The sequence below is a fragment of the Macaca nemestrina genome, chromosome 10 (assembly GCF_043159975.1).
Source record: "Macaca nemestrina isolate mMacNem1 chromosome 10, mMacNem.hap1, whole genome shotgun sequence".
Classification (NCBI taxonomy): Eukaryota; Metazoa; Chordata; class Mammalia; order Primates; family Cercopithecidae; genus Macaca; species Macaca nemestrina.
In genome coordinates this window covers 45,116,178-45,143,676 of record NC_092134.1, presented here as the reverse complement: position 1 = coordinate 45,143,676, position 27,499 = coordinate 45,116,178, and the positions used below count along the sequence as shown (strand labels likewise).

Sequence of the window (27,499 nt, the reverse complement as noted above, 5' to 3'; positions counted from 1 at the left end):
ATAATCTCTGATGTTTTTCAAATATACAAATATCACAATCCCAGCTTCTAATATGTTAAGGCCTGACAATTTGGTTAAGGTTGGAGAGTGGTGGTGAGGAAGAAAAGTGTATTTAGAAAAGGCTTCCCAAGTTATTCTGATTCCTTTGCTTATTCTTATTCCCACTGATTAACCTGATATTCAGTTAGAAAAATTAAATTAAACCTGCAACTATTTAACTAATGTATACAAAGTAACTATGAATTAAGTGAAAAGATTAAAATTACATTTGGAATTATATATTTTAGTTGCCAAATATATTTTGGAGTTAGACTTCTATCAAAAAGTTTAAAGTTCAACTCCTTGAAGTGAAAGAAGTCATTCAATAGCAAATGAGCTAGAGATCAAAAAGGACAGTTTTAGAGCTTTTCTAACCAATAAATAAAATAAACTTATGTTTAAAAACCCTAATAAAAATGTTGTAAACCAGTATAAGGCATTAAACAAAAATAAGACTAAAATTTATACCTAAAATACAAAAAGAAAAAGTTATTATGTCAATTAAAAAAATACCTTCCATTCTTCTACTTTTGCATTGACAGCTACCATAATTGGATCATCTTCTTCATTTTTTGCTTTCAGAAGATCTGTAAGCTCCTGTACCTAAAAGACAACAGTTATTTCAAGAGTTGTTTCAAATTGATGTAATATATATTTATACCTGTGCATATTTACACATACATTATATATATAAATATATCTACATACACATACATATTCATACTTATTATATACACATATACACATACATACAGATACATGATATTACATATGCATATTTATCACTGAAGTCATCCTGGAATTATAGGTGACATTTAATAGTTTCTACATCTTATAATTGCATAATTATCTTTCATTACTAGAAAATTTTATTTTTAAACATTATTCTACCTTTTAAACAACTTTAATCCACATAGTGAACAATGTATTGGTTTCTAATATATATATAATGTATTTATTTTAAGATAAAATTAAATGTTATGATCCACAGGATTTTCAAGAGTCTTTTATAGAAAACCCCATAATTATGAGCTGTACATGACTGCTATCTACACATTCATTCAAGCATCATTTATATATCCTAAATTGCAAGAATTAGTGTTTGTGAGGGGACTGGAGAAACACATATGGACAAATATATCAACATGACAACATATTACAGTATTAAAAAGACAGACAAAAATTCACATCCTAGAAAAAGTACTTTCTAGTGTCAAATAAACAGTAATGAGATAACATGAAGTCTGAATAAATAAGTTATTCTAAAAGTAATTCTTACTTGAAGTCGATAATGATCGTTTTCTTTCTTTAACTGATCTATTACATTATCTGTCTGATGTACAATAGCTTTCATTCTATTATATTCATCGGTCATCTTCTCCATTTCCTGTACAGACTCTTCTAAATTTTTTCTCATTTCCTGATTCTGAACTTCAATTTTCTCATTAGCTTCTGTTAAAGTCTAAAAAAGTTAGACACTATAATTAAAAAATAATTTTTAAAAAACTGAAAATTAAACCAAATTAAAATTAAATGCAGCCATAAGTGTCTGCTAGAAAAAAAGAGAATTCTTTATAGAACTTTACTAATTGGCACTGACCAATTAAATCAAATTGAATATCAAGAAAATTGTACATAAGGACCTCAATTGTTCTTAATGACCAAGATAGGCAAATATAAAAAGAATGGCTAAAAAGTTGCAACTTCAAAGATGTAATTTATTTCATGTTTTACAAGTTCATGGTGACAGATTTATACCAAAGAATTTACATGTAGGGTTAAATATTATATTTACATTATAATGAAATTAAAATTTTTAGGAATCATTGCTCTGAACTGACTTCTAGCCATTTTACCTGAATTTCATCAAGATATTGGACAAGCTCATAGTTTTTTTTAGACAACTGTGATCGGTAGTCACTGTCTTCCCCTCTTCTTGATAAAAGTGTTTCTTTTTGTGAATCTATTTGTTTCTGGTAGTCAATAATATCCTGACAAAGTTGTTCATTCTGAAGGTAACCAAACACAACATTCCATTACGAAACTATTCAGAATAACAAAATTATACCCTCTAAATAGTGCTTTCAGAACATATCTTTAAATTCCCAAGATTTCACCACCCTTAAAGCCTCACCTTTTTCTTTAGACGTTTGTTCTACAGAAAACGACAGGAAAACGGTAATTAGAAATGAGAAAGGCAATACATAATTAAAAATAATAATCAGAAACTAAAGAAAACAAGAAAAATTTAGGAAAACGATGTATATTATTTTGAATGACCAAAGAAAGTAAGAATACTAATTATCTACCAAAACAAAGAATATTTCAATTATGTTAGAAACTTAATTTCTATCAGAATAAACAATGTACAATCATTATTTGGCTCAGTAGAACCAAATGATAATCAGAATTTATAAGATTTCACAAATAAAAAAACATTTTTAAAGCATCTGGGGTAAGAGAAATAAGAATAGAAATTCAGTCATCTATTCAATTTGAAAACGAGCAAAGAATAGCTTATAGAACAAAACAAAAAAAAAACAAGATTTACCCGCATAGACCTGAGATGAAGGTAATACGTAATGGCCTCACATTTTGCTTTGTTTTCTATTTCCCCGAGACAAAGTCATACCATAAAATCAGTTTGAAAACATCAGTTACTTAGAAGACTCCAGTCCTGGTTACAATATAAATTTATGTAAACTTTTTTAACAAGTACTTTTGTTGAACCACCACAACTACTAAAATTTTTTACCAACCTCTCTTCTTAATTTGCTGTTTTCATTTTCTGCCTCCTCATTTCGAAGAGCCAACTAAAATAGTAAAAAAATAATAATAAGATAAAATTCAGAATTTTATTTTATTTTATTTTTTTGAGACAAGTCTCTCTTTGTTGCCTAGGCTAGAGTGCAGTAGTGAGATCTCGGCTCACTGCAACCTCTGCCTCCAGGCTCAAGCAATTCTCCCACCCCAGCCTCCCAAGTAGCTGGAATTACAGGCATGCACCACCATAACTGGTTAATTTTTATTTATTTTTAGTAGAGATGGGGTTTCACTGTGTTGGCCAGGTTGGTCTTGAACTCCTGGCCTCAAGTGATCCGCCCACCTCAGCCTCCCAAAGTGCTAGGATTTCAGACGTGAGCCACTGTGCCTGGCCATCAGCAGTAATTTAATATAAAGCCAGGTATTCAGCTTATCTACTTAAATTTTAAATCCTCTCTAATAAAGTAGAAAATGTTAAAGCTATTAAGGATTTAATATCAACCTAACACATAAATAAATGGTCAAAATTTTCAAAACGTAAGGATTTAAGAAAGATTAAACAGTTTCATTTTAAAGAATTAAAAAGAACACACACACAAACTTTAACCAAAGAATACAGAAACAACTTAATCTGCTCCCCCCAAAAAACCCCTAATAATTTTCTACCCAACATCTTTATATTTCACTTTTCTATGTCATAACCAGACTATTATTTGCTCTCAGTGAACATAAATTACTTAGAAATAAAAGGCAATACAACACAATGGTTAAAAGAAGCAATCTAAAATCACACTGGCCTAGGTTTATGTCCCTCATCAACCAATTTCTAGTAAAGCATGAATGAGTTACTTAACATCTCTATAACTGAGTTTTCTAATATAAGTTGACATAAGAGTTAAACAAAATGCATACAGAGCTCTCAGCAAAATGATCAGTGAATAGAATAGCAAAAAGTTATAAAGGATTTTCTTATCTACATATAACTGATTTCATTTGTGATTCTTGTTTCTCCAAACAGGCAAACATTATTATAAACATTATGATGCCTTTTTTCGCCTATTCTCCAAACCTCATTCCTCTTATGACCTTTCATTTTTCTGGTTCTCCTCTTTATTCAAGGAAATGATAGAATCACAATGGTATACAACAATATTTAAAAGTCTATAATAAAGAACCAAATGTAGTATGTTATCCTTGATGGAACTTTGGATATTGGAGGTGGGGAGACTGAAGGATATTATTGGGCCATTAGAAGAAATCTCATTATGGACTAGATAATGGTGTTGAATCAATATTAAATTTCCTGAGCATGACAATTATATTGTGTTCATTGTAGGAGAACATCTTTCTTTTTCAAATAGACAAGTTGAAATATTTAAGTGCAAAGTATCATATCTGCAATTAGCTCTTAAGCGATTCAGCAAACAATGTGACTGAACAAACAACAGAGAAATATGTGTGTGTGAAAATACTGACAAAAAGATAAAGCAAAGTTGGCACAACATTAACAACTGGTGAATCCATATGAAGGGTATGTGGGTGGTTATTGTTTTTCTTTTTTTTTTTCCCATCAACTTTTATTTTAAGTTCTGGGGTACATGTGTAAGACGTGCAGGTTTGTTACATAGGTAAATGTGTACGATGGTGGTTTGCTGCACAGATCAACCAATCACCTAGGTATTAAGCCCAGCATCCATTAGCTATTCTTCCTCATGTTCTCCCTCCTCCTCACCCCTTGACAGGTCCCAGTGTGTGTTGTTCCTCACCATGTGTCCATGTGTTCTCGTTGTTCAGCTTCTACTTATAAGTGAGAACATGCAATGTTTGGTTTTCTGTTCCTGTGTTAGTTTGCTGAGGATAATGCCTTCCACCTCCATCTATGTCCCTGCAAAGGACATGATCTTGTTCCTTTTTTTTTTTTCTTTGAGACAAAGTCTAGCTTTGTTGCCAAGGCTAGAGTCTAGTGGTGCAATCTCAGCTCACTGCAACCTCTGCATTCTGGTTTCAAGTCATTCTCCTGCCTCAGCCTCCCAAGTAGCTGGGATTGCAGGCATGTAGTACCATGCCAAGTTTGTTTTTTTTTTTTTTTTGTAGAGGCGGGGTTTCACCATACTGGCCAGGCTGGTCTTGAACTCCTGACCTCAAGTGATCTGCCTTGGCCTCCCAAAGTGCTGGGATTGCAGGCATGAGTCACCATGCCTGACCTCTCATTCCTTTTTGATGGCTGCATAGTATTCTATGATGTATATGTTCCACATTTTCACTATCCAGTCTATCATTGATAAGCATTTAGATTGATTCCACGCCTTTCTTATTGTGAATAGTGCTTCAGTGAACATATGTGTGCATGTATCTTTATAAGAAAATGATTTATATTCTTTTGGGTATATACCCAGTAATGGGATTGCTGGGTCAAATGATATTTCTGCTTCTAGATCTTTGAGGAATTGCCACAGTCTTCCACAATGGTTGAACTAATTTATATTACCACCAACAGTGTATTTCTTACAATCTTTATGAAGCTATGACATTTTTCAAAATAAAAAATTTAAAGAAAGTTTACAATAAAACACAAAGTACAATACAAATTTTAGAGGTTTGCCTATCATTATTATTATTCATTGAAAGTTAATAATCCCACTGTGTTCTGAATTGGGAAATTTTTACAAGAAGTCAAGAACTTAATGCTAAAGCATTTAATGCTCTAGATGCTTTTTCCCTTGTCTTCTCAAACGTCACAGTCTGTGTCTCCTTTCCTGAGCTTTTCCTTGAAGCACTCTTCCTGTTTCATTGCTTTATTAGACATTTCTCAGAGATGTGCCTTATAATCACTTGATTTATGAATCACATGATTCATAAATCCTCATCATCTGCTCAGGGTCTCTTGTGAATTCCATATCCACAAATAACCCTTTTTGAATATGCCCAGAAGAACCTCAAACTCAACATCTACAAAACTGAAATAATCTCAAGCTTTCCAAATTCCTCTTGTGTTCCTCCTTAATGAATGGCACTATCTACCTAGTTAGTGGCCCAGCCCACAAAATTAGGCAGACTTTCCATCCTCCCTCTCCTCCAACAACCAATTACATTCACCACATCCAGTTACATCTACTTCTCTCACACTTGTCTTTCTCAGGCAAATGCCATCATTAGCGCTTCCCTGAATTAACACAAATGTCTCCTTACTAGCCTTGGCCCTTTTCTATCCACTCTCTACAAAGTACAGTAATATAGATCTGATCATGATGTCCTGTGCTCAAAACTCTTCATTGGCTTCTTTCAGGAAAAGAATCAAATTCATCAGGAACTGGCCCTTGCTTATCTCTCCAGAGGATCATAAGAATTAAAACTTGGTAGGCAAGATAGCACAAACTCTTGAGTTAAGACTGTTTTCAAATCCTACCTTTACCATTTATAAGCTGTGCAACCATTGGCAATTACCCTTTCTCTGTCTCCATTTCTTCATCTATATCATGGTAGAAATGACAACTATCTCACATGGTAAGTATCAAATAAGCAATAATGAATTAATGCTTATGAAGTGCCTGGCACATAGTAAGAACTCTATGAAAGCTATTTTCACTTATATTTCAGTCAAAAAGAATAACTGTAGTTTCCTAAATACTCCATAACATCTCTTACCTCTAGGTCTTAGCAAATGCTGTATCTTCTATCCAGAATGTTCTTTCCTTAACCACCATGTACATCCTCATTCCTCTTACCAGTCTAACTCTATTTCAAGTCTCAGTTTACAGATCACATCCTGTGCCTTAAGGCTGATTATGGTATCCCTCTTCAGAGTATGCCAGAACATAACCTTATCTATCTCCCTATCATATTATCACTATGTTATGCTTATTATTGACTGTGAATATTCTTGAGAACCAGAACAAAGTTGCCCACTATATCACTAGTAACTAGCACAGTCTCTGGTATGCTGTAAAGACCCAACAAAACTGAATGACTGGTTAAGGGCAAAGAAGTAATTGCCAAAGCAACCCATACCCATATTTCATCTAAAGGAATTGAGCAGCCAAAAAGGAACACAGGTCACATATTGAAGTTTTCTCTGTGTGTGACTATGAATAAAGATAATACTCTAAGATAAAAATGGACAAGGTAGTTCTGATTAGCTAAGGGTATGTGGTATGAATGATGGTAAGTCAACTGATACAGGTCTATATAGAGGAACAAAAGTCCAGAAAACCACAGACATCCCCCTAAGCAATTCTACCAGTGAATATTATAAGCTAGATCCTTTATGACTATTAAAAAATCCACAGGTCTGCTGTGTTTTGCAGAGTTAATTAAACAGATAATACTCTAAGAGCTTGTTCCTAACATTTAAGTGGCATCAATCCATACTGTCTCTACCACATTGTTTCCATAGCTAACTTATATATGATTCTTTAAAATTTTAGAGTAAAATAGATACATTAATGGGGATACTTTTCCTTACAAATCAATTTATGATACATTATCTTAAATAGCATATCATTGTTTTCTTAAAATGTATGACCCTCAACTTCTGAGAGAACAATGGACAAAATAAAATAAATGGAATATAACACAACAATGACTTAAAGGACACAAAGATGGAAAATGTTTCTGAGTATAAGGGACAGGACAGCTACCACATGTAGGCACCAAATTTTACTAAGTTTACTAACAGCTCAGGTGAAATAAAAAACAAATAAATGTTAAGTAAATAAAACATTAAACAGGAAGTTAAGGTAAAAATAGGAAATTTTCTTCCAGGAAATACAAGTTGATCTGCAAAAAATCTTTTTTCCTAAAACTAAATTCAAGTGAACACTGCAAGAATTACTAGTTTATAACAAGGAATAACATGAAGTAATAAAAACTATGCATTAAAAATGTTATTTTAAAGATGTCATTTATAAACTACTGACATGAACACAACTTTTCAAAAACTATATATACTGTGTGTATATATATATATATCACACATAAAATAAGGTACAACCAAAAACAAGATATTTAATTAACCATTATTGAATATATCATCAAAAGATTCATTTACAAATCTACTAATCATATAAATACACTGAAACAAACAAATATTACTTTTACCCAAAATAAACTATGGCGCTAGAAAGATCACTTCTTTATGAAAATCTGTTGGTTTCTTGATACCAATCTTCCAGAAAAAAGCATTAATTTTAGGTAACAAGTTTGATGTACTGAGAAAAATGTACCTCCGAATATAAATAATTTTAAAATTGGTGATGACAAAATGAACAGTGATATAAAACCTTAGAGATAAGTGAACATCATTTTTCAAATATAACATACAATATAAAAATTGATATTGTTACCAATAATAAATAGCCAGGTAACTTGAACAGTGAAGATTCATGGAAAAAAAAGGTGCTTTACTTGCTCATTGACTTTCTTCTCTTTCTCCAACTCTTTTTCTATGTCCTCCAATTCTCTATCTTTTTGTTCTAATTGCTTTGCAAGTTGACGAATTTCATCACGTAAAAACCGAGTATCTCGTCCACCTGCAGACTGCTGAGCCATCTTGAAGTAATAAACCCAAAGTATAAATTAATCCCATTATATTTTGAGGTTCAAATGAGTCAAGAAGCAAATCATTATATTGACTTTAAATATTCCTTATACTTCAGTGCAGATATTTAAAATCATATTAGCTTATTAGCTTAAGAACTTTTTTTTTTTTTTAATTTAACTTACTTAAGCTTTAGGTCACAGCTAATAACTCCTTAAATTTTTCCTGAGCCACCCAGAGCTGCAAAGAACTGACTGTTAATCATTCTGTTGTAACCACTGGGCCACAGGTAACCAGACTAAACTGCAAAAGTTCCTGAGCCTCAGGGATCTGGAATCTGAGTACAAACCATCAGAATCTCCGCCCCAGTCAGTGAAGCTGAGTGCCTTAACCTGCCCTTTCTCTCATACCATGCACTATTTAGACGAGTGCTGTCCCATAGGACTTTCTAGCATAATGGACACACTCTCTGTGCTGTCCAGTTCAGTAGCCACTCACTACAGGTAGCTACATTTGGGCATTTGAAGTGTGGCTAGTGCAACTGGAGTACAAACCAACAGAATCTCCGCCCCCGTCAGTGAAGCTGAGTGCCTTAACCTGCCCTTTCTCTCATACCATGCACTATTTAGACCAGCGCTGTCCCATAGGACTTTCTAGCATAATGGGCATGCTCTCTGTGCTGTCCAGTTCAGTAGCCACTCACTACATGTAGCTACCTTTGGGCATTTGAAGTGTGGCTAGTGCAACTGAAGAACTAAATTCTTCATTTTAATTTTAACCAATGTAAATATAAATAGCTACAAGTGGTTAGTGCTAGTGCTACCATATTAAACAGCTCAGGTTTTGGTTACCTTTAAGATTTGTAAATTAAATCAATTTTACCTCACAGTCTTGTTAATTTAGGTCATGGCCCAGAACATCACATCATTTGGTCATCTAACGTGTCTCACATTCATTTCTTCACCATGTAGTTCTGTTATTCTTCTGCACTAACCAAACTGTTCTTACTCTTTCTCCCCTTCAAAAAGTACTCCATTGTGCTCTCTTAAGTTCTCTTCCAAGATACATTAATATTTCACAACCTCAGATGCTTTACTGAATCCTCCTTTCCATCTTGGCTTAGCTGCAATTTGGATCCTTCAAGATACTAATGCTCTTGAAACTCTTTCAATTGGAAGGTGCTCATTCTTTCAGATCCCATATACATTAGGGTCAGGAGAAGGTGTTGGTACTTCTAGGTTTACCCAACCCTGCAACTTCAGGTGATCATTCCTATCATTCCTCCATCATCCTACGAAAACTTCAGCTGCTTTCTCACAAGATGTCCTGCTCTCCATCTTTACTTACTCATGGTAGAAGCAAGCCACGAACTTCCCAATAACTCCGCAAAATGCATTGGGAATTTAAGCATGTGGCCCGCAGACGTCTATCAAATGTACACCTAAGCAATCTCCACATAACTTTTGTTCTAATCTATTTTTTTCTTGTTTCTTGAATTCACTATAGTTTCTCACTCCCACACCTACATCAGATCCTTGTCCAGCCAGAACATTCTTTCAATTATTCCCACTATACCTATCCTTTGACCTCACAGGACACTCTAATCCCTTGACTTCTCCCTCTCTATCTCTACCCTTCTGCCCACCCAACCCAACCCCAATCTTGACTTTCTTATCCATTCAGTTAAGACTTCACAATCGTCGCTTCAACCACTTTCCTACCAATATCTTCAACTGTACCCTCCTATTCTATAGCAGCTGCCTAGCTAAAGACTAACACAGAATTGATCCAACTCCATAATTCATGTAGTAAGTATTTATTCAAAGTGCTTGGCATCTTCCCAGGAGCTGGATATATAATCAAAAAACAATAGGTAATCCAAGTTCAGAGAGTTAACAAGTAAAAGAATCAGGACTAGAACTCAAATCTGTCTGCCTCAAGATCCCCAACTCTCCAGTCCTTTCTCCAATGGATTTCAAATTTTATCTAATTTCATTAAAATGTGACCACACCATTTCCCACTCTTTTAAACAGATGATGTCATCACCACCCTCTCAACTTCCAGGCATTATGCCTACAAACATAAAAGCTTCTATACACATTCACTCTTCCTCCCCTCATCCATTCTTCCTCCTCTCCTAACACAAAGGAAAAGGGTATTCCTCCTTTCAAAGGCTGATCCATTTGCATTACATTCCTACCTTCTCAGAAGTCTCTATGTATTTTGTTCCTCAACAATATATTCATATTTTAGCCCTCAGCTTTGTCAAAAATTACTTCTATAACACCCTTTGGTAATTATTCCTCAAATGCCCACCCAGCCTCCACCTCAGTTACTAGTAATCTTTCTGTATATTTCCCAAGACTGTAAGCTCCATTCAGCAGTTAACTGCTTTTTATTTTGTTCACAACCGTATGCTCAATCCTTAGTACAATATATATATAGCACATAATAGGCATGTAGAACATATACTGAATAAACAAATAACCATGATTACAATCATCCTTATCATTTTTCCAGCCAATAATAATTTTAAAATTTGAAAACAATTCAAAATAAAATTAATGACAATTACATCCTAGGGAACACAAAAAGACATACCTCCAGTTCATTTTCCAGTTTCATTACTTTAGTTTTTAATTGATTTTCTATTTAAAAAAAAAAAAAAGACAAATGTTTTAATTGATTAGTTACCACAGAACAAACTTTTACATAAATTTTAATAACAAAATTAATTCTTTTAAAAGAGTCCATCATGATTATAAGGTAACAAAAAGTATTATACGGCAGATCCATAAAACAGGAGTCTAGAAATATGTATTATTAAATAAATGTTATATATTAAAAATAAATTGAATACAGTTTATAGAATTTAATTTTCTACAGCTTAATGAACAAATGGAACTCATTATTTAATAACATAATAAACTTTTTCCAAGGTGCTTACCAAATTTTGCTTGTTCTTCTCCAGCTTTTTCTACTTCCTCCAAAGCCAGCTCTACTTCTTGAGCTTTCATCTAAACATTTAAAAAAAGTTTATTTCAATATGCCTTTAAACTGGAATGTAAGCACTGAAAATAAAAATTTTGTTTTATTATGCTCATTAGTGCCAGCAATGGCTGGCACATGGAGACTTTCAGTAAATATTTGTTGAATAAATAAATAATTTTTTCTCTCCTTTTTTTTCACTTTTGAAATAGGGCCTCACTTTGTCACCCAGGCTGGAGTGCAGTGGCACAATCTCAGCTTACTGCAACCTCTGCCTCCTGGGCTCAAGCAATCTTCCCATCTCAGTCTCCTGAGTAGCTGGGACTACAGGTGCATGCCATTATGCTCGGCGTGCCATCATGCTCGGCATGCCATCATGCTTGGTGTGCCATCATGCTCAGCAAATTTTTTCGTAGAGGCAAGGTCTCACTATATTATCCAGGCTGGTCTCCAACTCCCAGCCTCAGGCAATCCTCCTGCCTTGGCCTCCCAAAGTGCTGGGATTATAGACGTGAGCCACCATGCCAGGCAATTTTCTTACTTAAGACTACAATTTCTAGATTTTTAATAGCATGAAACATTTTTGATTCTCCCTTTTACCTCAAGTCCTCAAGTCTTATATCCAGTAAAGCAACATATCTCTTTGTAATGTTTTTCCACTACTTTTTTTCTGTTCCAATTGCTATTATTCTAATGCATAATTTCAGGTTTAAACTCCTCTATAATGTGATGTTTGCAAAGCTCCGATTTCCTTCAGTTTGTCCTATATAATAGACTCAGTTTTGCCTTCCTAAGGCCTATTTTTGTACCTATCAACTGTGGTTCGAAAACCTTCATTGCCTTCTCAATTGCTGACAGCATAAAATACACCTTTAATGACCTCAAGAACCTATCTCAAAGTACCTACCCAAGATTTGTTTTCTCTACAGCCTGCTACAAACTTGCTGCACCGCATTTCCTCAAATGTAAAGAATAAACATATTTCCTATCCTCAATATTTATTTATGGTAACCAACAGCTCTAGAATTCCCTTACTATCTTACCACTGCATTACCTTCCACTTACCTAAAACTACTCCTCAGTATTCATCCTCTGTGAAGTCTTCTGACACCTGTTAGATCACTTCCCCTCTTAACAAATCCCTATAGCAGTCATTGTCTGCATTTGTCATTTGGACCTCAGGATATATTTCCTTATGTTATTTTTCAACATACTCATTCTATTTCCCCTACATACCCTTTTAGAAACTTTAAGTAGAAACTAGCAATGTTTTACACACTAAAATACTTAATCTACATTTAAATATATTGCACTTTTGAGGGGTGATGTAGATATTACCAAGTATTTTCACAAAGATTACTTTATATAAGAACAGATTTTTATAGTTCCTCTAATAGCCAAACCTATCGTTAAAACCTACTACATACAAACCTTCATTAGTGACTGAGTAATTCTGAAAAGGTGTATCACATTTTCTTGCTTTTCACTTTTTAGCTCATTTACTTCCACCTAAGTAAACAGAAAAGCAACTGTTTTATATTTTATAACCTTTAAGCAAAATATAAGAACTCTTCCAGATTGTGACAATTAATAGTTGTTTCTGAAAAAAAATCATATTTTATTAATAATCATAAGTTAATGTATATATCTATTATTATTGACCAAGTAAGCACCTTGGATAAGGAAATCAATAAATTATCTGCCAGTTCTTCTTGACGGGGCAGGTCATCTGGGTCAACTTTCATTATTTCTTTCCAGTTTATATTAGGTGGCATCTTGAATTCTTTCACTGTGCTCCACCTCTGTAACAAAACAGGTGGATATTAGCATTTTCAAGGTACACAGCATTATTGGTTTTCTAATAGCTTACATTTTTTGCAGATTATTTCATTATAACTTTCTTATGTTAGCAAAGAACTATGCCTTAGCCACAAAACAGACAAGTGGGCAAAATAGCCTTGATCAAAAATAGCAGTCGGCACAAACAGTCAGAGAGTGTACCGGCTAAATAAAATGTGACGGCTTCCTTGCTAACACTAATCTAAGTTAGGACTAAGATTTCTGGGTCCCTTCCTCCACACCGCCTACCCACAACGCGCGCGAACACCCTAATCTTGGCAAGCGCGAGGGTCTGTGGAAGGCTGACAATGATCCTTGATTTGGAGAAGCAGAATTGGGGCTGGAAAAAAAAAAAAAAAAAAAAAGAAGCAGAAATTAACAATTGGAATGAGTGAAGTTGTGCGGCGGAAACCGGAACCGAAGTAAGGCAGGATTACGGACCCGAGGCTGGAAGGGACGGGGTAGCTGCGCTGCGGCACACAGGCCCTGAGGCTAAAGAACCTGAGCGTGGAGTGACTCGCTGATCCTGCTTACAGGGATCCACCCACCTACACCAAGCCTGGCAACCAGCGGAGGTCCCTCACTACCACAACCACCAAGCTGGACAGATCCCTATCGCGGTTCCACGCGGACTCTGGGTCCAGCCAAATGGTCCCCAAGGAAGCCAAAGCGGCAGCGGCTGCTAAGCGACACCATCCCTAACTCCGCCGGGGCCAGAAGAAGATCCCGGATGCAAAGAGAGCCTACAATTCACGACCGTGGGTGATGCTTTACGTTTAGATTCTCCGCCGGAGTCCCAGGACTCGGTGTTCAGGATGATGAGAAGGCGTGGAACGAGGACTCCAAATCCCAGAGTGCAGATGTGCCTGAGGTTTGTGCATGCTGGGAACTGAAGTCCCTGAGAAGAGGAGGTAAGGCGCTCCCGGCGTGCAACGCGGAAGGCTGCGACGGTACCGGGGCGGCGGGGAAGGTCCGAGAGGCGGGAGGCGCAGTGGCTGAGGCGTCTACGAGCTGGTGGCCTGAACGAGGTAGACCATGACTGTGGCTTTAGTGGCGTCACTCGTTGGGCCGCTCTTCATGAGGTTTTCCTAAGCCATCCCCTGGCGGAACCGCTTCCAGGTGAGGTCGAGCTGTGGGTCAGCGTATTAGGAGGAGTTGAGGGCAGCAGTCTGGGTTAGAGAAGCTTCTGCTATTGGGGCCGTAGGGCCTGGCCCCATTCTGAAAAAGTGGAAACACCCTGCCTTCTCTTCAGGCGTTTGCAGGCGGCGTCCAGGGTAGTGCCTTCTGTAAGAAGGAAAAAACAAAAAGTTTTAGCCTTGTTTAGTATCAGAATCTGTCTTGGTAGAGTGAGAGCCGCGCAGCCGTGATCCTCGTTTGGGGGCGAGCGAAGAATTGACAAGAGGTCTCGGCATCCTCTGACCCCGCCAGCCTTACCTGTAGCACCATTCCCTTCGCAGATGGTGGGACTTGATGGTTGTGGAGCTAGTATAAAGGGAAGGCTCTAGAGAGGAGAGGTTAGTGCTTGTCCGGGCCACTGCCGGGGGTGGAGAGAGAAGGTACCCGAGGACTCACCTGTACTATTGTCACTTGCTTGGTTACCTAGGGTGTCCTTCCATGAAAGCGCCTTCTCTGGTGTTTACCACGCTTACTTGTGCAAGTTTTGCTCATCTGCTCATAGCCATACTGGAGTGCGATACACCTCTAACTAACTTTCCTAAGAAGCTGTAGATTTAAATCTAAATGACATTTCCAACTATCTGTACCAGTGCTTCTCATCTTTCTTTCTTTTTTTTTTTTTTTAACGCTGCTTTAAAAAAAAATTTTACTATACTTGATGGTAAATTTTCCTTTCGAAAATAAGTAATGAATTTCTTTTTAAACTCCCAATTTGGGTAAAATAAATAGCTCAGTACAAAATAAAAATATACTGGTTTTGTGAGATAAATTTTAAAGACATTAGTTAGATTTATAGGAATGACAATTTTACTACTTTTCTGAAAGATTTTATGCCAAATACTATTCATTATCTTGTTTATTCTTCCTTACAATCCAGTGAAATAGGTGCTTACGTTGTCCTCATTTTCCATCTAAGTTAAGAAACTGAGGTTTGGAGAAGCTAAGTACTCTAACTTAAATAGTGTGATTGAACACAGATCTCTCTGGCTGGAGGACATATTCTTAACTTCTATACACCTCCTCAGACATTCTGGGAAACCAGTATTTGTGAAGTGCTTGTGCCTCAATCTTGCTGTTTTTATTAAATGTTATATTTTAATTTTGTACGTGTTTACTCAATTAATTTGAATTAAATATTCTTCATGTTCAGTGTTCTTAATTCATAATTTAACATGAGATGGTGTTTCTGGAAAGGGGTTCTGATCCAGACCCCAGGAGAGGGCTCTTGTATCTTGTCAAGAAAGAACTGGAGGTGCACACACCCCCATTGGAGGTGCTAGACTAAGGATTCTTATAGTTATTTCTTGATTATATGATAAACAAGGGGTGGGTTATTCATGAGTTTTCTGGGAAGAGGGTAGGCAATTCCTAGATCTGAGTGTTCCTCCCCTTTTTAGACCATATAGAGTAACTTCTTCACATTGCCATGGCATCTGTAAACTGTCATAGCGCTGGTGGGAGTGTCTTTTAGGATGCTAATGCATTATAATTAGTGTATAATGAGCAGTGAGAACTACCAGACGTCTCACCTTTCTCGCCATCTTGGTTTTGATGGGATTTGGCTGGCTTCTTTACTGCATGCTGTTTTATCAGCAAAGTTTTTATGACCTATACCTTGTGCCGACCTCCTGTCTCATCCTGTGACTTAGAATGACTGATATCCTGAGAATGCAGCCCAGTAGTTCTCACCTTTATTTTACCCAGCCCCTATTCAAGATGGAGTTGTTCTGGTTCAAATACCTCTGACAATGGTAGGAATGAAATTTAATAGTTATTGAGCACATGTTATGTCATACGCTATGCTTACTACTGCGTGTTTATTTTCATAATAGAAATCTGTTTACTGTAACACCTTGTTTTTCTTATTGTTTTTTCATTCATTACAACTTATTTTTATGTATTCACTTATAAGTTTTGTTTTGGTTATCTGTATTACTCTTTCCTGCCCTTACTGTCACCACCCTCTTGCTCACATTCATAAACTCAAGGTGCCTGGTCTCTAATGGTAAATTTTATTTTGATTTTTCAGAAGCAAGAACAAGTTCATAGAAGTTAAGTAATAATTGATGAAGCTAAGATTGTAACCTAGATCTCAGTGACAATTGTAACTAAAAGCAAAATCTTACCTAAATTTTATTCTTTAACTCATTCTAACAATATTTTTAATCTTGTTCCCTGTGCTAGGCACTGGGGATACAGCAGTGAACAAGTCAGCTCTGTTGAACAAGTCAACTAAGTTTGAATGCATTGTAGTCTGTTTGTACCTAACTGTGAATCAGGAAATTTAACTCAAGTTCTAGTTAAGTAACTCACTGTGTATTTTTGAGGAAAATTACCAGAAGTCTATTATTTTTCATCAGATTTTCTGCATCTGTCAGTTTTCATCAAGAGATGGGACTTATGTGACAATTTTGTAAGTGGCCTTGTTGTAAGAACACTTGTCTGAACCTGCCTTCTTTCTGCCCTAGGCTTTTGTGATCAGTTTTATCTGACCAAAATCACTTAATGAGAAAGCCTCACCTTTTATAATAGCTTACTTTTGTTCTCAGTAGCAATGAATTTATATTCCTTAGATGTTACTTCTAGTTCATTTTTGCTGACTTACCAAGAAAGTCTTAGTAGCTTACTTCTCCAATCTCTAAAACAAAGCATGGCTGTTTTATATTCATTGTGTATCCTAAACATTTTGTTTTGCCTTATTTTCATGGCAAATTAAGCCATGGTTAATGACTTAATTCACACTGACTCCCTACTAATCTTTCCAGTTTCCTCATGTTGAAGGGAGACAAGTGTCTGCTTGCTGTGCACTTCAGATAAGGTGAACATAAAGTAGCTACCTGTGGAGATATTTAACATTTTATTTGTAGCTGTCTGCTTAAGAACAAAAGGAGAGGCAGTTTCTTGCATGACTCAGCTTTTACCCTAATTTTTTCTTTAGGTATAATGAATTGGGATCCCAAGTTTTATTTTCCTTTCACATTTCCAATTGCACTTGGATTTTGTGCACGTATATAGTAACACCCCATTTTTGTAAGCAAACAGAAATCAGTCATCCCATCCACTTAAACTGCATCTGTGAGTCTGCTTCTGTGCCTAGGAAAATTAGAAGTTCTCACAACTAACAAGAATAATGTGTTACATGTTTACAATAATGGCCCCCAGTGAGTCATGTCCCCCTAGATCTATGCCTTTGTGTAAATCTCTTCCTTCCCTGCAACTCTACTTTGCTGGTGACTCTTGAAAGTAACCTGAGATGACACCACAACTGAGCTCATAATATGCTCTCTCTCCCTTTCTCTCATACTACGCTCCCTTGGGGAATATTAACACTTCTGTTATCTTGGCCCTTTTATAACTTCTTCCCCGTTGATTCAGGATGTACCTTGCTTAAATGATAATTTTTAAAATATGCATTAAATAGAGCCTTATAAAGAGCTTGTACATTGATCCTTGCCCGCCTATTGTCCTGAGATCATCATTTAAGAAGCCCAAGCTAAGCTATTAGAGAATGTGATAATAAGTAGCAGAGACTAGCTTTCAAAGCTGAGAAATCTACCCTTTAAAAGCCATCCAGCCCTAATCAAGCCACTGGATAACTATAAGCACATGAGTGACCCCAGGCACAACTAAAGAAGAATATATACATACCTATATGTTTAGATATATATATATCAAATAAAGATATATCGAAGAATTGAATTATTTTGAATGTATTCATTTTTAAGTACTTCAGATGCCTAACTTAAGGAAAACTTTCTTAATACTTGAACTGATTAAATTTAGGAAATAAAACTAAAAACTATAGCAAATCTCAAGTTCTCACAAAAATTCCAATACTATTTGTGTATTTAGCTAAATTATTATGCTTTTCAACTGTAGTTGTGAATCCAGAAATTACATAGTAGTTTAATATGTTTATTATGTTTAATATGTTTCTTATACATATTATTATATATTTTTAAAATTATAGTTATACAGCTAATATATCAAAGTCTCCAGGATGACAGATTCTCTTAAAGGTTGCAATTACTCTAAAAAATCAGATGCATAATTTAATATTTTTATTATGCATATTATATATTTTTAATATTTTTAATTATTTAATTTATTTTAAATTATTTTAATGTATTTAACAATAATTTAATAGCTAATGTATCAAAGTCTCCAGGATGCTAGATTATCTTAAACATTGCAAGTATTCTAAAAATTAGATACATACGTTGTTCCCAAGTATAACTTTAAAGTATTGAAACCACAGGTTTAATTTACTTTTTTCTTCTATTAGTTTTAAACTTTCCTGTAGTTAGAACATTTAACCAAACAACAGTTTGTCACCCCAAGTGAATTGATGTTACCAAACCAGTGGCCTGAGATTATTTATGGGAAGAGAGATTTCTGACCTGTACACAAAACTTCATTTTTACCTACCCAAAGATAGATATCCTGAGTTGTTCCATTTGGTTTTTCTAAATTATAACATGTCTATATAGCTGTCTTATATTAGATCCCATTTCCTGATTTCTGTATCTTTGTTTTTTAATATACTGCTACATTTTAGTAGTGTACCTTTTCTCCGAGTTTCTTGAAAAGGAACATCAGAGGTTAATTTTTTGAGACCTTTAGTGACTTAGGTTTTTATTCTGCTTTCCCATGTGGGAAATTTAGGTTTATGAATATAGAATTAGTTTAGAAATCAATATTCCTCAGAAGTTTGAAACATTACTCTTTTTTTGTTTTGGAAGGGAATTTTTTGTTTTGTTTTGTTTCTAGCTTACAGCATTTTAGGTGAAAAAAAAAATGATTTTTGATTCCTGATTCTTACTCTGGAACCTTTTTTATTTCCAGAAGCTTTTAGAATCCTAACTGTTCGCAGTGTTGCAAAGTTTTATGGAATTTTGTGCCCAGTAGAAAAGGGATGGAGGGTCTCAACCTAAAATATATGGACAGACTTTTTTTTACTTAACCTTTATTTTCAATATGCTGCCTTTTCCCTGTTATCAGAGACCCTATGTTTTAAATAATCCACAGAGGAAATATCCAGTTTTCTGCCTCGGAATAGGAGAGAAGGTTACTTGGCTGTATCCAGTAAGAGAGGGGGCTGACATAGTGTCCCTGTTATCAGAGACCCTATGTTTTACAGAGGAAATCTCCATTCTTCTTCCTTGGAATAGGAGAGAAGTTTACTTGGCTTTATCTAGTAAGAGAGGGGGCTAAGTTTTAACAGGTGATTAGCTTATGCTTCTTAGAAGTGGATGGCATTTTAGCTGAGCTTTTCTCTGGAGAATTAATATGCAATTACCTACCTACTAAAATTAAACTTACTTGGAATAAATATGTTCCTTATTTTATCTTTATGATTTTTTTTCCAGTTTTTGTCCAGAAGTGCTTATAGAAAAGATGGCTGATATTAACCTAAAAGAAATAACCTTAATAGTAGGTGTGGTTACTGCCTGCTATTGGAACAGCCTCTTTTGTGGTTTTGTTTTTGATGATGTTTCAGCAATACTGGATAACAAAGACTTGCATCCATCTACACCTTTAAAAACTTTATTTCAAAATGACTTCTGGGGAACCCCTATGTCTGAGGTAAGTATTTATATATTACTTGTACATGTCTCAGATTTTGAAATATTCTGGTATTTTATTACTTCTAATTTTTTATCAACATTATCATCACAGCAATTACAGATTTTTAACCCTAAAATTGTTATATGAAACGTAACATGTTTGTAATAAATTGAATAGGAAGCTGAGGATGAGGTTATCTTCTTTAAAGCAATACTTGATTATATCTTTGCCTGTGTACCTTGGCGCCTGCTTTTTTTTTTCTTTTTTTTTTTTAACTTTTATTTTAGATAGAGGGCTACATGTATAGGTTTGTCACATGGGTATATTGCGTTATGCTGATGTTTGGGGTACTGATCTGTCACCCAGACAGTGAATATAGTACCCAATAGATAGTTTTGGCTTAACTTCTTAAAAATAATATATATTTATGTGAAAACCAAATGTATAGGGAGAGTAATAAGTGTAATACATGCCTATTTCTGGCTAATTGACTTTATTTCTCTTTTTTCTATATTATGAGTAAGGCAAAAGAGATGTGATATATTTTAACATTTTAAAATACAGCAACTTCAATATAAATAGATAAGACTTTAAGGGTAAAAATAGTAAGTACACATATTGCCAATTTCTCTTGCGGAAAAAGTGGTTATTACAAATTTTGAATCTTTGTCCTATCTCTTACATAATAGTAATTTAGGTTATATATTGAGAACCTGAAAGTTTAGTTCAATAGTTTAATATTTTATTCATCCGTATGTCCATATGGTTCATTTTTATGAGGGTATTTTTACTGTTTTGAAGGTCACTCACTGTTAAACTGTTTGGGATTAAATCCTTATCAGCTTGATATCATATAGAATGGATTCTAATTTTAGTTATGTCACATACTAGCTGTGTGAAATGCGTGAGAATACATCTTTCAGATGGAAAGTCATTTTCCTGATCTGTAAAAGAGGATAATTCCTTTCCAAAATAAAAAAGAGAGTAATGCTTCAAATTTCTGAGGGATATTGATTGCTAAACTAAAATTCTATATTATAAACCTAAATTTCCCAGGTGGGAAAGTAGAATAAAAATATAAGTCATTTAAGTCTCAAGTAATAAGTAAAGTACTTTATCTACAGTACCTGGAACATACATATTGAATAAATTGTTGAAACATAACATGTAACTCTCGGCAATGTTAACAATATGTTTCTCGGTCATTGTGGCCTCTTTCCCCATTCCCCAAATTTGGAAGGCTCTCAAGGTTAGGGATGGAATCTTTCATTCCTCTGATCACAAGCACATATACTTATTTTGTCTTATTTAGTAAGAAGACTTTATTTGCCTTTTTGTTCTCACCCAATTCTAGCTTTTGAAAAAAAATCTTTTGATAATAAGGAGGAAAATATGGCCCTATTATACATTATTCTAGACAGCTTGTCCTCCTCTATACCTACCTTTGATCTCCAGAGACCCTCAGAACTATGTGTCCATTCCCTCAATTTATACTAGTATCTGTTATGATTTTAGTCATAATGTTGAGGTTTTGAATTGATAGTTTAGCTGGCCATATTAAATGGTCTTATTTTCTAGATTAGGCTATTCTCGTATTGCTATAAAGAAATACCTGAGACAGAGTAATTTATAAGAAAAGAGGTTTTATTGGCTCACAGTTCTACCGGCTGTACAAGAAGCATAGCAGCATCTGCCTCTGGGGAGGCCTCAAGAAGCTTCCAGTCGTGACGGAAGGGGAAGCGGGAGCAGGCACTTCACATAGCAAAAGCAGGAACAAGAGGAGCAAGGTGGGAGATGCTACACAGTTTTGAACAGCCATATCTCACAAGAACTCATTATAGCTAATATAGTACGAAGTGGGGTGGTGCTAAACCATTCATAGGAAATCCACCCCAATAATCTAATCATTTCCCACCAGGCCCCACTTCCAATACTGGGGATTACATTTTGATATAATATTTGGGCAGGGACACACACATATCGCATACCATGGTGTCAGTGATCCCTGATTTTCTCAGCTGTGTAGATTGAAAATTTGATTTTGTTCAGAAAGCCCATAAGCAGACGGACTAACAAGAAGACTCATAATATGTTCTGACAGAATGGATGAACAAACTAGAATAACAGTTTATTAAGAGTGAAGAGTGTAGTTTCCTTGTATTTTCTAATGGGCATATTCTCTCCCTGAAGGCAATTGTGACACTAGGAAAAAATTATTCTGGGTAGTTCTTAGGTGTCATAGATTTCGTGATAAGCCTGGAATTATCATATTCAAAGATCTAACCGTTGATATCATTAAGTAATGATAGCCTAGAAGATACGTGTCCACGTGTATCTTACACGAATTTTTGTGCCAATGTAGGTCTTAAGAACACATTTTGGGCTTAGGACATTCTCCTAAGCCATATGAATACTGCCATATTAGGGGTCTTTGGATTCCTGTGAACCTCTCAGTGTTTAGATTATCTCTTTAGTAGGCTTATGCTATAGATATGTGCTACTCTATTTATTGATAGTTCATTGGATCCCAACCCTGACTGCCATATTAGAATTTGCCTGGGGCATTTAAAGAATGAAAACATATTACCAAGGCTCTGTCCAAACCTGTTATTTCAGATAATCTCAGAGTGGGATGTAGGTATCAATATTTTTGTCTTATTTTGTATGTGTGTGTGTTTAGTTGTTTTTTTATGTGCAGGTGAGGGTGGGGCTTTTTGTTTAAGTCATCCAGTTGATTCTTTGGTATAGCCGTGGCTGAGAGCCAGGGGACTGTAATAAGCCACCTTCCTCTGGCATTTGGCCTATAAAGTAGCTTGTGCTAAGGTAACTTCTGCAAATATTTTATCTCATTATGATTTTGCCATCCCTCTATTGAGATTCACATTAACAGGGAACTGTTAGCTTATTCGTTCATTATACTGTTGTATATTTTTGTTGCCAACTAATATCATGAGTAATTTTTTTAAAGAAAAAATTATTAAATTATTAAAGTATTAAAGTATACCCGAAAGTAATAATGATTTGAATTGTTTTTTCCGTAATGGCCCTAGGTGTTTTCATAAAGTAAACTTGATACCTAATGGACTGATGATTTGTCACAGTGGAATCTGAAATAGATCCATAATGAGTTATGTGAATAATTGGTTATGTTAATAATTGGTCTGTTAGTTGGTCATCACCTATAGTATATATATGTCTAATAGACCTAACTGAACAATTGTGTATATTGCAATTCAAAATACATATTCCCTTCTACTTTCTGAGTTCATCCTTTCATCTGGAATATATGTTCCTTTGTAGCCACAGTGACATTTCAGGTACTCAAAGGGTTTCTAGAGTCCTTTTCTACTTTCTGGTACAAATCATATCAGTTCAATACAGTGCCTTAAAAATAGCTTTATATGCTTGAGATGAAATTTGAAGGATGTAAAGGAATTAGTCAAGCAGGAAAGAACGTTTTAAGTAGATAGTACATCATGGAGTATATAGTCGGTACAGAGATACTAAAATGTTCCTAATTTCAAAATGTGATTTATTCTTTGTGTTTCCTAATGTTCCCTAGTAAGGATGAACAGGCTTAAGTCTACTTGTGTGCCAGAAAGTTACAGCAAAATACGATAGGAAGTAGAAGAGCAAAGAAGCTGAATATGGATGCCTATATTAGTCTGTTTTGCATTACTATAAAGGAATACCTGGTAATTTTTAAGGAAAGATGTTTATTTGGCACATGGATCTGCACACTATGGCAAGCATGGCAACAGTACCTTCTTGGCTTCTAGTGAGGCCTTGAAAGTTTTATTCCCTGTAGAAGGTGAAGGGGAAGCAGGTATATCACATGGTGAGAGAGGGAGCAAGAGAGAGAGGAGGAGGTTCCAGGCTCTTTTAAGCAACCAGCTCTCACATGAACTCATTACAGTGGGGAAGACACCAAACCATTCATTAAGGACCCACCCCCAATGACCCAGACATCTCCCACCAGGCCCAACCTTCAACATTTCAACCTCCTCACATTTCAGCATGAGATTTGGAGGGGACAAACATCCAAACTATGCCAATGCCCTTTGTATAAAACTACAAAAAAAAAGCATGATTAATATTTTATATATATTTGAACTGTGTGTTTTATTCTTAAATCTGGTTTGGTTTTGTGTTAGGGAAAGAAGTATTTCTGATTAAATGTAACTTATAATTTAAAAAGAAAGTCAGTACTTCACATGAAATTTTATTTATTGCCAAAGGAGAATACTACAAGAAAGATGTCTATTTTCATATTCTAAGAAAGTTTTTACTCTTGTATTACTCTGTAATTTGGGAATTTCTAGTTTAATATATTCAGATTTATACATTATGGAGATTTTTTTTCATAAAACAACTAGACAGTACCTTTTTGAGTCATCACTATTTTAATTGAACTGGTAAGCATTCTGTTCTTACATTTCCTTTTGAAGATCTAGCCAGTAGTTATATCAACTTTTGTATTGCTAATAGATATGGAGGCAGGCTTTGGAGAGAATCCTGTGCTCTAACTTAACCAATGCCGGCATTGTCTCACTTTTTTAAAAAACTGTTATATTGAAGAGGATTAATAGTCAAATGTTCTTTTACTGTTAGTTCTCTGACCACTGTAAATCAAGGAGGAAATTAACCTTGTTTGTGGACTAAGGAAATAGAAAAACACAGATTATAAAATTCTATTTTATGTTTGTGTTACTCTTAGGACATTTCATATTTTATTGTTATTTCTCAGTAAAATGTAGATATTGATATCTTTAATGGTAAATGCAATGATGAACTTTTGTACCCTGTTGGACCAAGGTACTTTAATAATCACTGATTGTTTTTTCCTTTTAGGAGAGAAGCCACAAGTCTTACCGTCCCTTAACAGTATTGACATTTCGCTTAAATTATTTGTTAAGTGAACTAAAACCAATGTCATATCATCTCCTGAATATGATTTTTCATGCTGTGGTTAGTGTGATATTTCTCAAAGTATGCAGACTTTTTCTGGACAACAAGAGTAGTGTGATTGCTTCTTTACTTTTTGCAGTGCACCCAATACACACAGAAGCAGTAAGTAAAACTATGAATTGATTTGTTTTCTTTTTTCTTTTTTACAAATCCTGCACAGTGATTATAATGGTATATATTTTTAAGAAAAAAAAAATTAACCCTGACTTTAATCCAAATATTTGAAGACTGTTAAATTCGTACAGTTAATTCTTAACTTTCTAGTACACAAAGTCTAACTTCTTACTGTGTAAAATTTTTAAATTTAAAATTTTTGAAACATAAACATTTTTTCATTCAAGAATATAAAATCTATTTAGAAATATATACATGAATACAGTTCTTTGCTCACTTTTTTTAATAAAGAATTTCTAAGGACTTTTTAAAGTTTATTGTCTTTTTAAACTTTAGTTTTCAGATTTATGAGGTATAACTTTTTGGATTTATGATGCCTTTGTATATTAAGAACTTCATATTTTAAGAAAATATGTAAGAAGTACTTAAGTTCTAGATATTCTACCATATTTAAATGGTTACCATTGAAGAAAGCTGGATAAAGAGTACACAGGATCTCTCTGTACTAGTTTTGAAACTTCCTATAAGTCTTATTATTTCAAAATAAGTTACAAAAATTATAAACTGTTAAGAGTCACTAATAAATTTCTATTTATGTAAGATTCACAAATTCACCACCTGAGGGCACCAAAAGAATATTTAAGAAACAAATGTGCACTTGAAAAGTTATGGAAATTAAAGTATTTTTACTACTATATATAGTAATTTTTCAAGATATTCTTTATTAATATGGACCCCCTTCGTTTTTCTTTTCTAGGTAACGGGAGTTGTTGGAAGAGCAGAACTTTTGTCATCTATCTTTTTTCTAGCAGCTTTTTTATCATATACCAGATCAAAAGGACCAGACAATTCCATAGGTACGTGTCTAACATTTGATTTTTTTTAATAGTGCTAAAACTTGATTAAGGAATTTTTATTTACTCCTAGTGCTTCTTATAATACATTATATACCACATTTGGGATTTATCTTTATATATTGTTTTACTTTAGCGTATGTGAAAATATGAAATATGTAACATTGCTAGTATTTAGGAAGTTTGTATATAATTTATATTTTTATCATGAGTTAATAGATTTTATATGATCTAATTTTAAAAACCAAATAACCTTAGAGTAGAGGAGTTTTAGAGTTAGTCCTGGTTCCATCTTCTGTTATCTATAAATGATATAGATACCGGTATTTCAATTGTCTTTGGATAAATAACACCTGGTAGACTGTGATATCGTTTAGGCAAGGTTAAAAGCCTCCTAGATTATAACTTTTATTGTGTGTTGATCATAGCTATTTACTGAGCTCCTACCTTGTGACCTACCCTGGAAAGTGCTTCGTATACATTAGCTCATTACTCTTAATGATGCCTGGCATTATCAGAAAACAAGTTCCAGGCAATAAAAATGATTTTTTTAGAGTATGGGCACAGTGGGCACAAACCTTTAAGTTCTTGGGGAGGGGGTGGATTTTCTCACTGTAGTTCCAAGGTACTCATGACAAGAAGCCTCGTTTTATGTGTGGAAACTGAGGTTCAAGAAACACATGATTTACCCGAACAACTTAGAGTGTTCTGGATTTGTAATATAAGTAGGGTGGCCTTTGCTGCTCTGCATAATGCCTTCTTAAAACAGTTTGAGTGGCCGCATAGCATAATAGTTAAAAGCATGGACTAAAGAGTCTGGTTTCAAATTTTAGCTCCACTGTTTATTTACTTGCTCCATTCACTGTAATACATCAGGCAAGTTAACCTCTCTGTGCTTACATTTCTTTATCTGTTAAATGTGGATAATAATGGTCCCCTACCTGTGCAGTCCATCATGTAGTAAGAGGTACTTTAGTAACTAATATGGAATTGCAAACCAATATCCTCTTTAAGTACCATCCTCACCAAAACCTGAATGGTAAAGCTAGAAAATACTGTGACCTACTGGATTATAATTAGGCTCTCGATTACCTGTCTTATCATATCTTCTGCCGTTCTTGCCCTAGCTGTCTTCACTCTAGCTAGATAGACCTTCTTGCTGTTCTCAAACAAGCAGAGCACCCACCTTTATACCTGCATTTCCCATTATTGAATTTTCTTCCCTTAGATCTTTATGTAGTAGTCTCATTTATATACTATTTATTATCAGGCCTCAGCTTAAGTATTCTGTCTTAGAAAAGCCTTCCTTGTTCTAACTGAAATAGCTTTTCACCATATTATATCTTCTGTTCCAAATACTTGTGCTTGGTGCTTTTTAATGATTTCTTATTCTTCACAATTCTAATATCTTGCCTTATTTCCTTAAGAATTACTTACTTGGGCTGAGTGCAGCGGTTCACACCTGTAATCCCAACACTTTAGGAGGCTGAGGCAGGTGGATCACATTGTCAGGAGTTCAAGACCAGCCCGACCAATATGGTAAAATCCCGTCTACTGACAATACAAAAATTAGCCGGGCATAGTAGCGGGTGCCTGTAGTCCCAGCTTCTTGGGAGAATGAGGCAGGAGAATCACTTGAACCTAGGAGGCAGA

General features: G+C 34.9%; 2 protein-coding genes across 7 annotated transcripts in view; one reads left to right on the top strand and one right to left on the bottom strand.

Moving 5' to 3' along the window:
* Positions 1–13,887, bottom strand: part of LOC105483770 (centrosomal protein 290) — a 97,553-nt gene extending 83,666 nt beyond the window's left edge. The window contains exons 1-11 of one of the 5 annotated variants that reach the window (XM_011744751.3): positions 13,715–13,887; positions 13,001–13,129; positions 12,759–12,836; positions 11,287–11,356; positions 10,941–10,987; positions 8,206–8,349; positions 2,799–2,852; positions 2,174–2,194; positions 1,896–2,048; positions 1,319–1,501; positions 553–642 (exon numbers count right to left, since the gene is read on the bottom strand). In XM_011744751.3, coding sequence (XP_011743053.2) covers positions 553–642; positions 1,319–1,501; positions 1,896–2,048; positions 2,174–2,194; positions 2,799–2,852; positions 8,206–8,349; positions 10,941–10,987; positions 11,287–11,356; positions 12,759–12,836; positions 13,001–13,102 — 942 coding nt within the window. In that variant the 5' untranslated portion in view covers positions 13,103–13,129; positions 13,715–13,887. The remainder of the gene's footprint in view (positions 1–552; positions 643–1,318; positions 1,502–1,895; positions 2,049–2,173; positions 2,195–2,798; positions 2,853–8,205; positions 8,350–10,940; positions 10,988–11,286; positions 11,357–12,758; positions 12,837–13,000; positions 13,130–13,714) is intronic. The other 4 variants (XM_011744747.3, XM_011744750.3, XM_071071329.1 and 1 more) reach the window with 4 other exon arrangements.
* LOC105483771 (transmembrane O-mannosyltransferase targeting cadherins 3) overlaps positions 13,880–27,499 on the top strand; it is a 55,241-nt gene continuing 41,621 nt past the window's right edge. The window contains exons 1-4 of one of the 2 annotated variants that reach the window (XM_011744752.3): positions 13,880–14,077; positions 19,712–19,928; positions 24,762–24,980; positions 25,750–25,849. In XM_011744752.3, the coding sequence (XP_011743054.1) occupies positions 14,046–14,077; positions 19,712–19,928; positions 24,762–24,980; positions 25,750–25,849 (568 nt within the window). In that variant the 5' untranslated portion in view covers positions 13,880–14,045. Of the gene's footprint in view, positions 14,078–14,102; positions 14,286–19,711; positions 19,929–24,761; positions 24,981–25,749; positions 25,850–27,499 lie in introns of those variants that run through there. The other variant, XM_011744753.3, reaches the window with a different exon arrangement.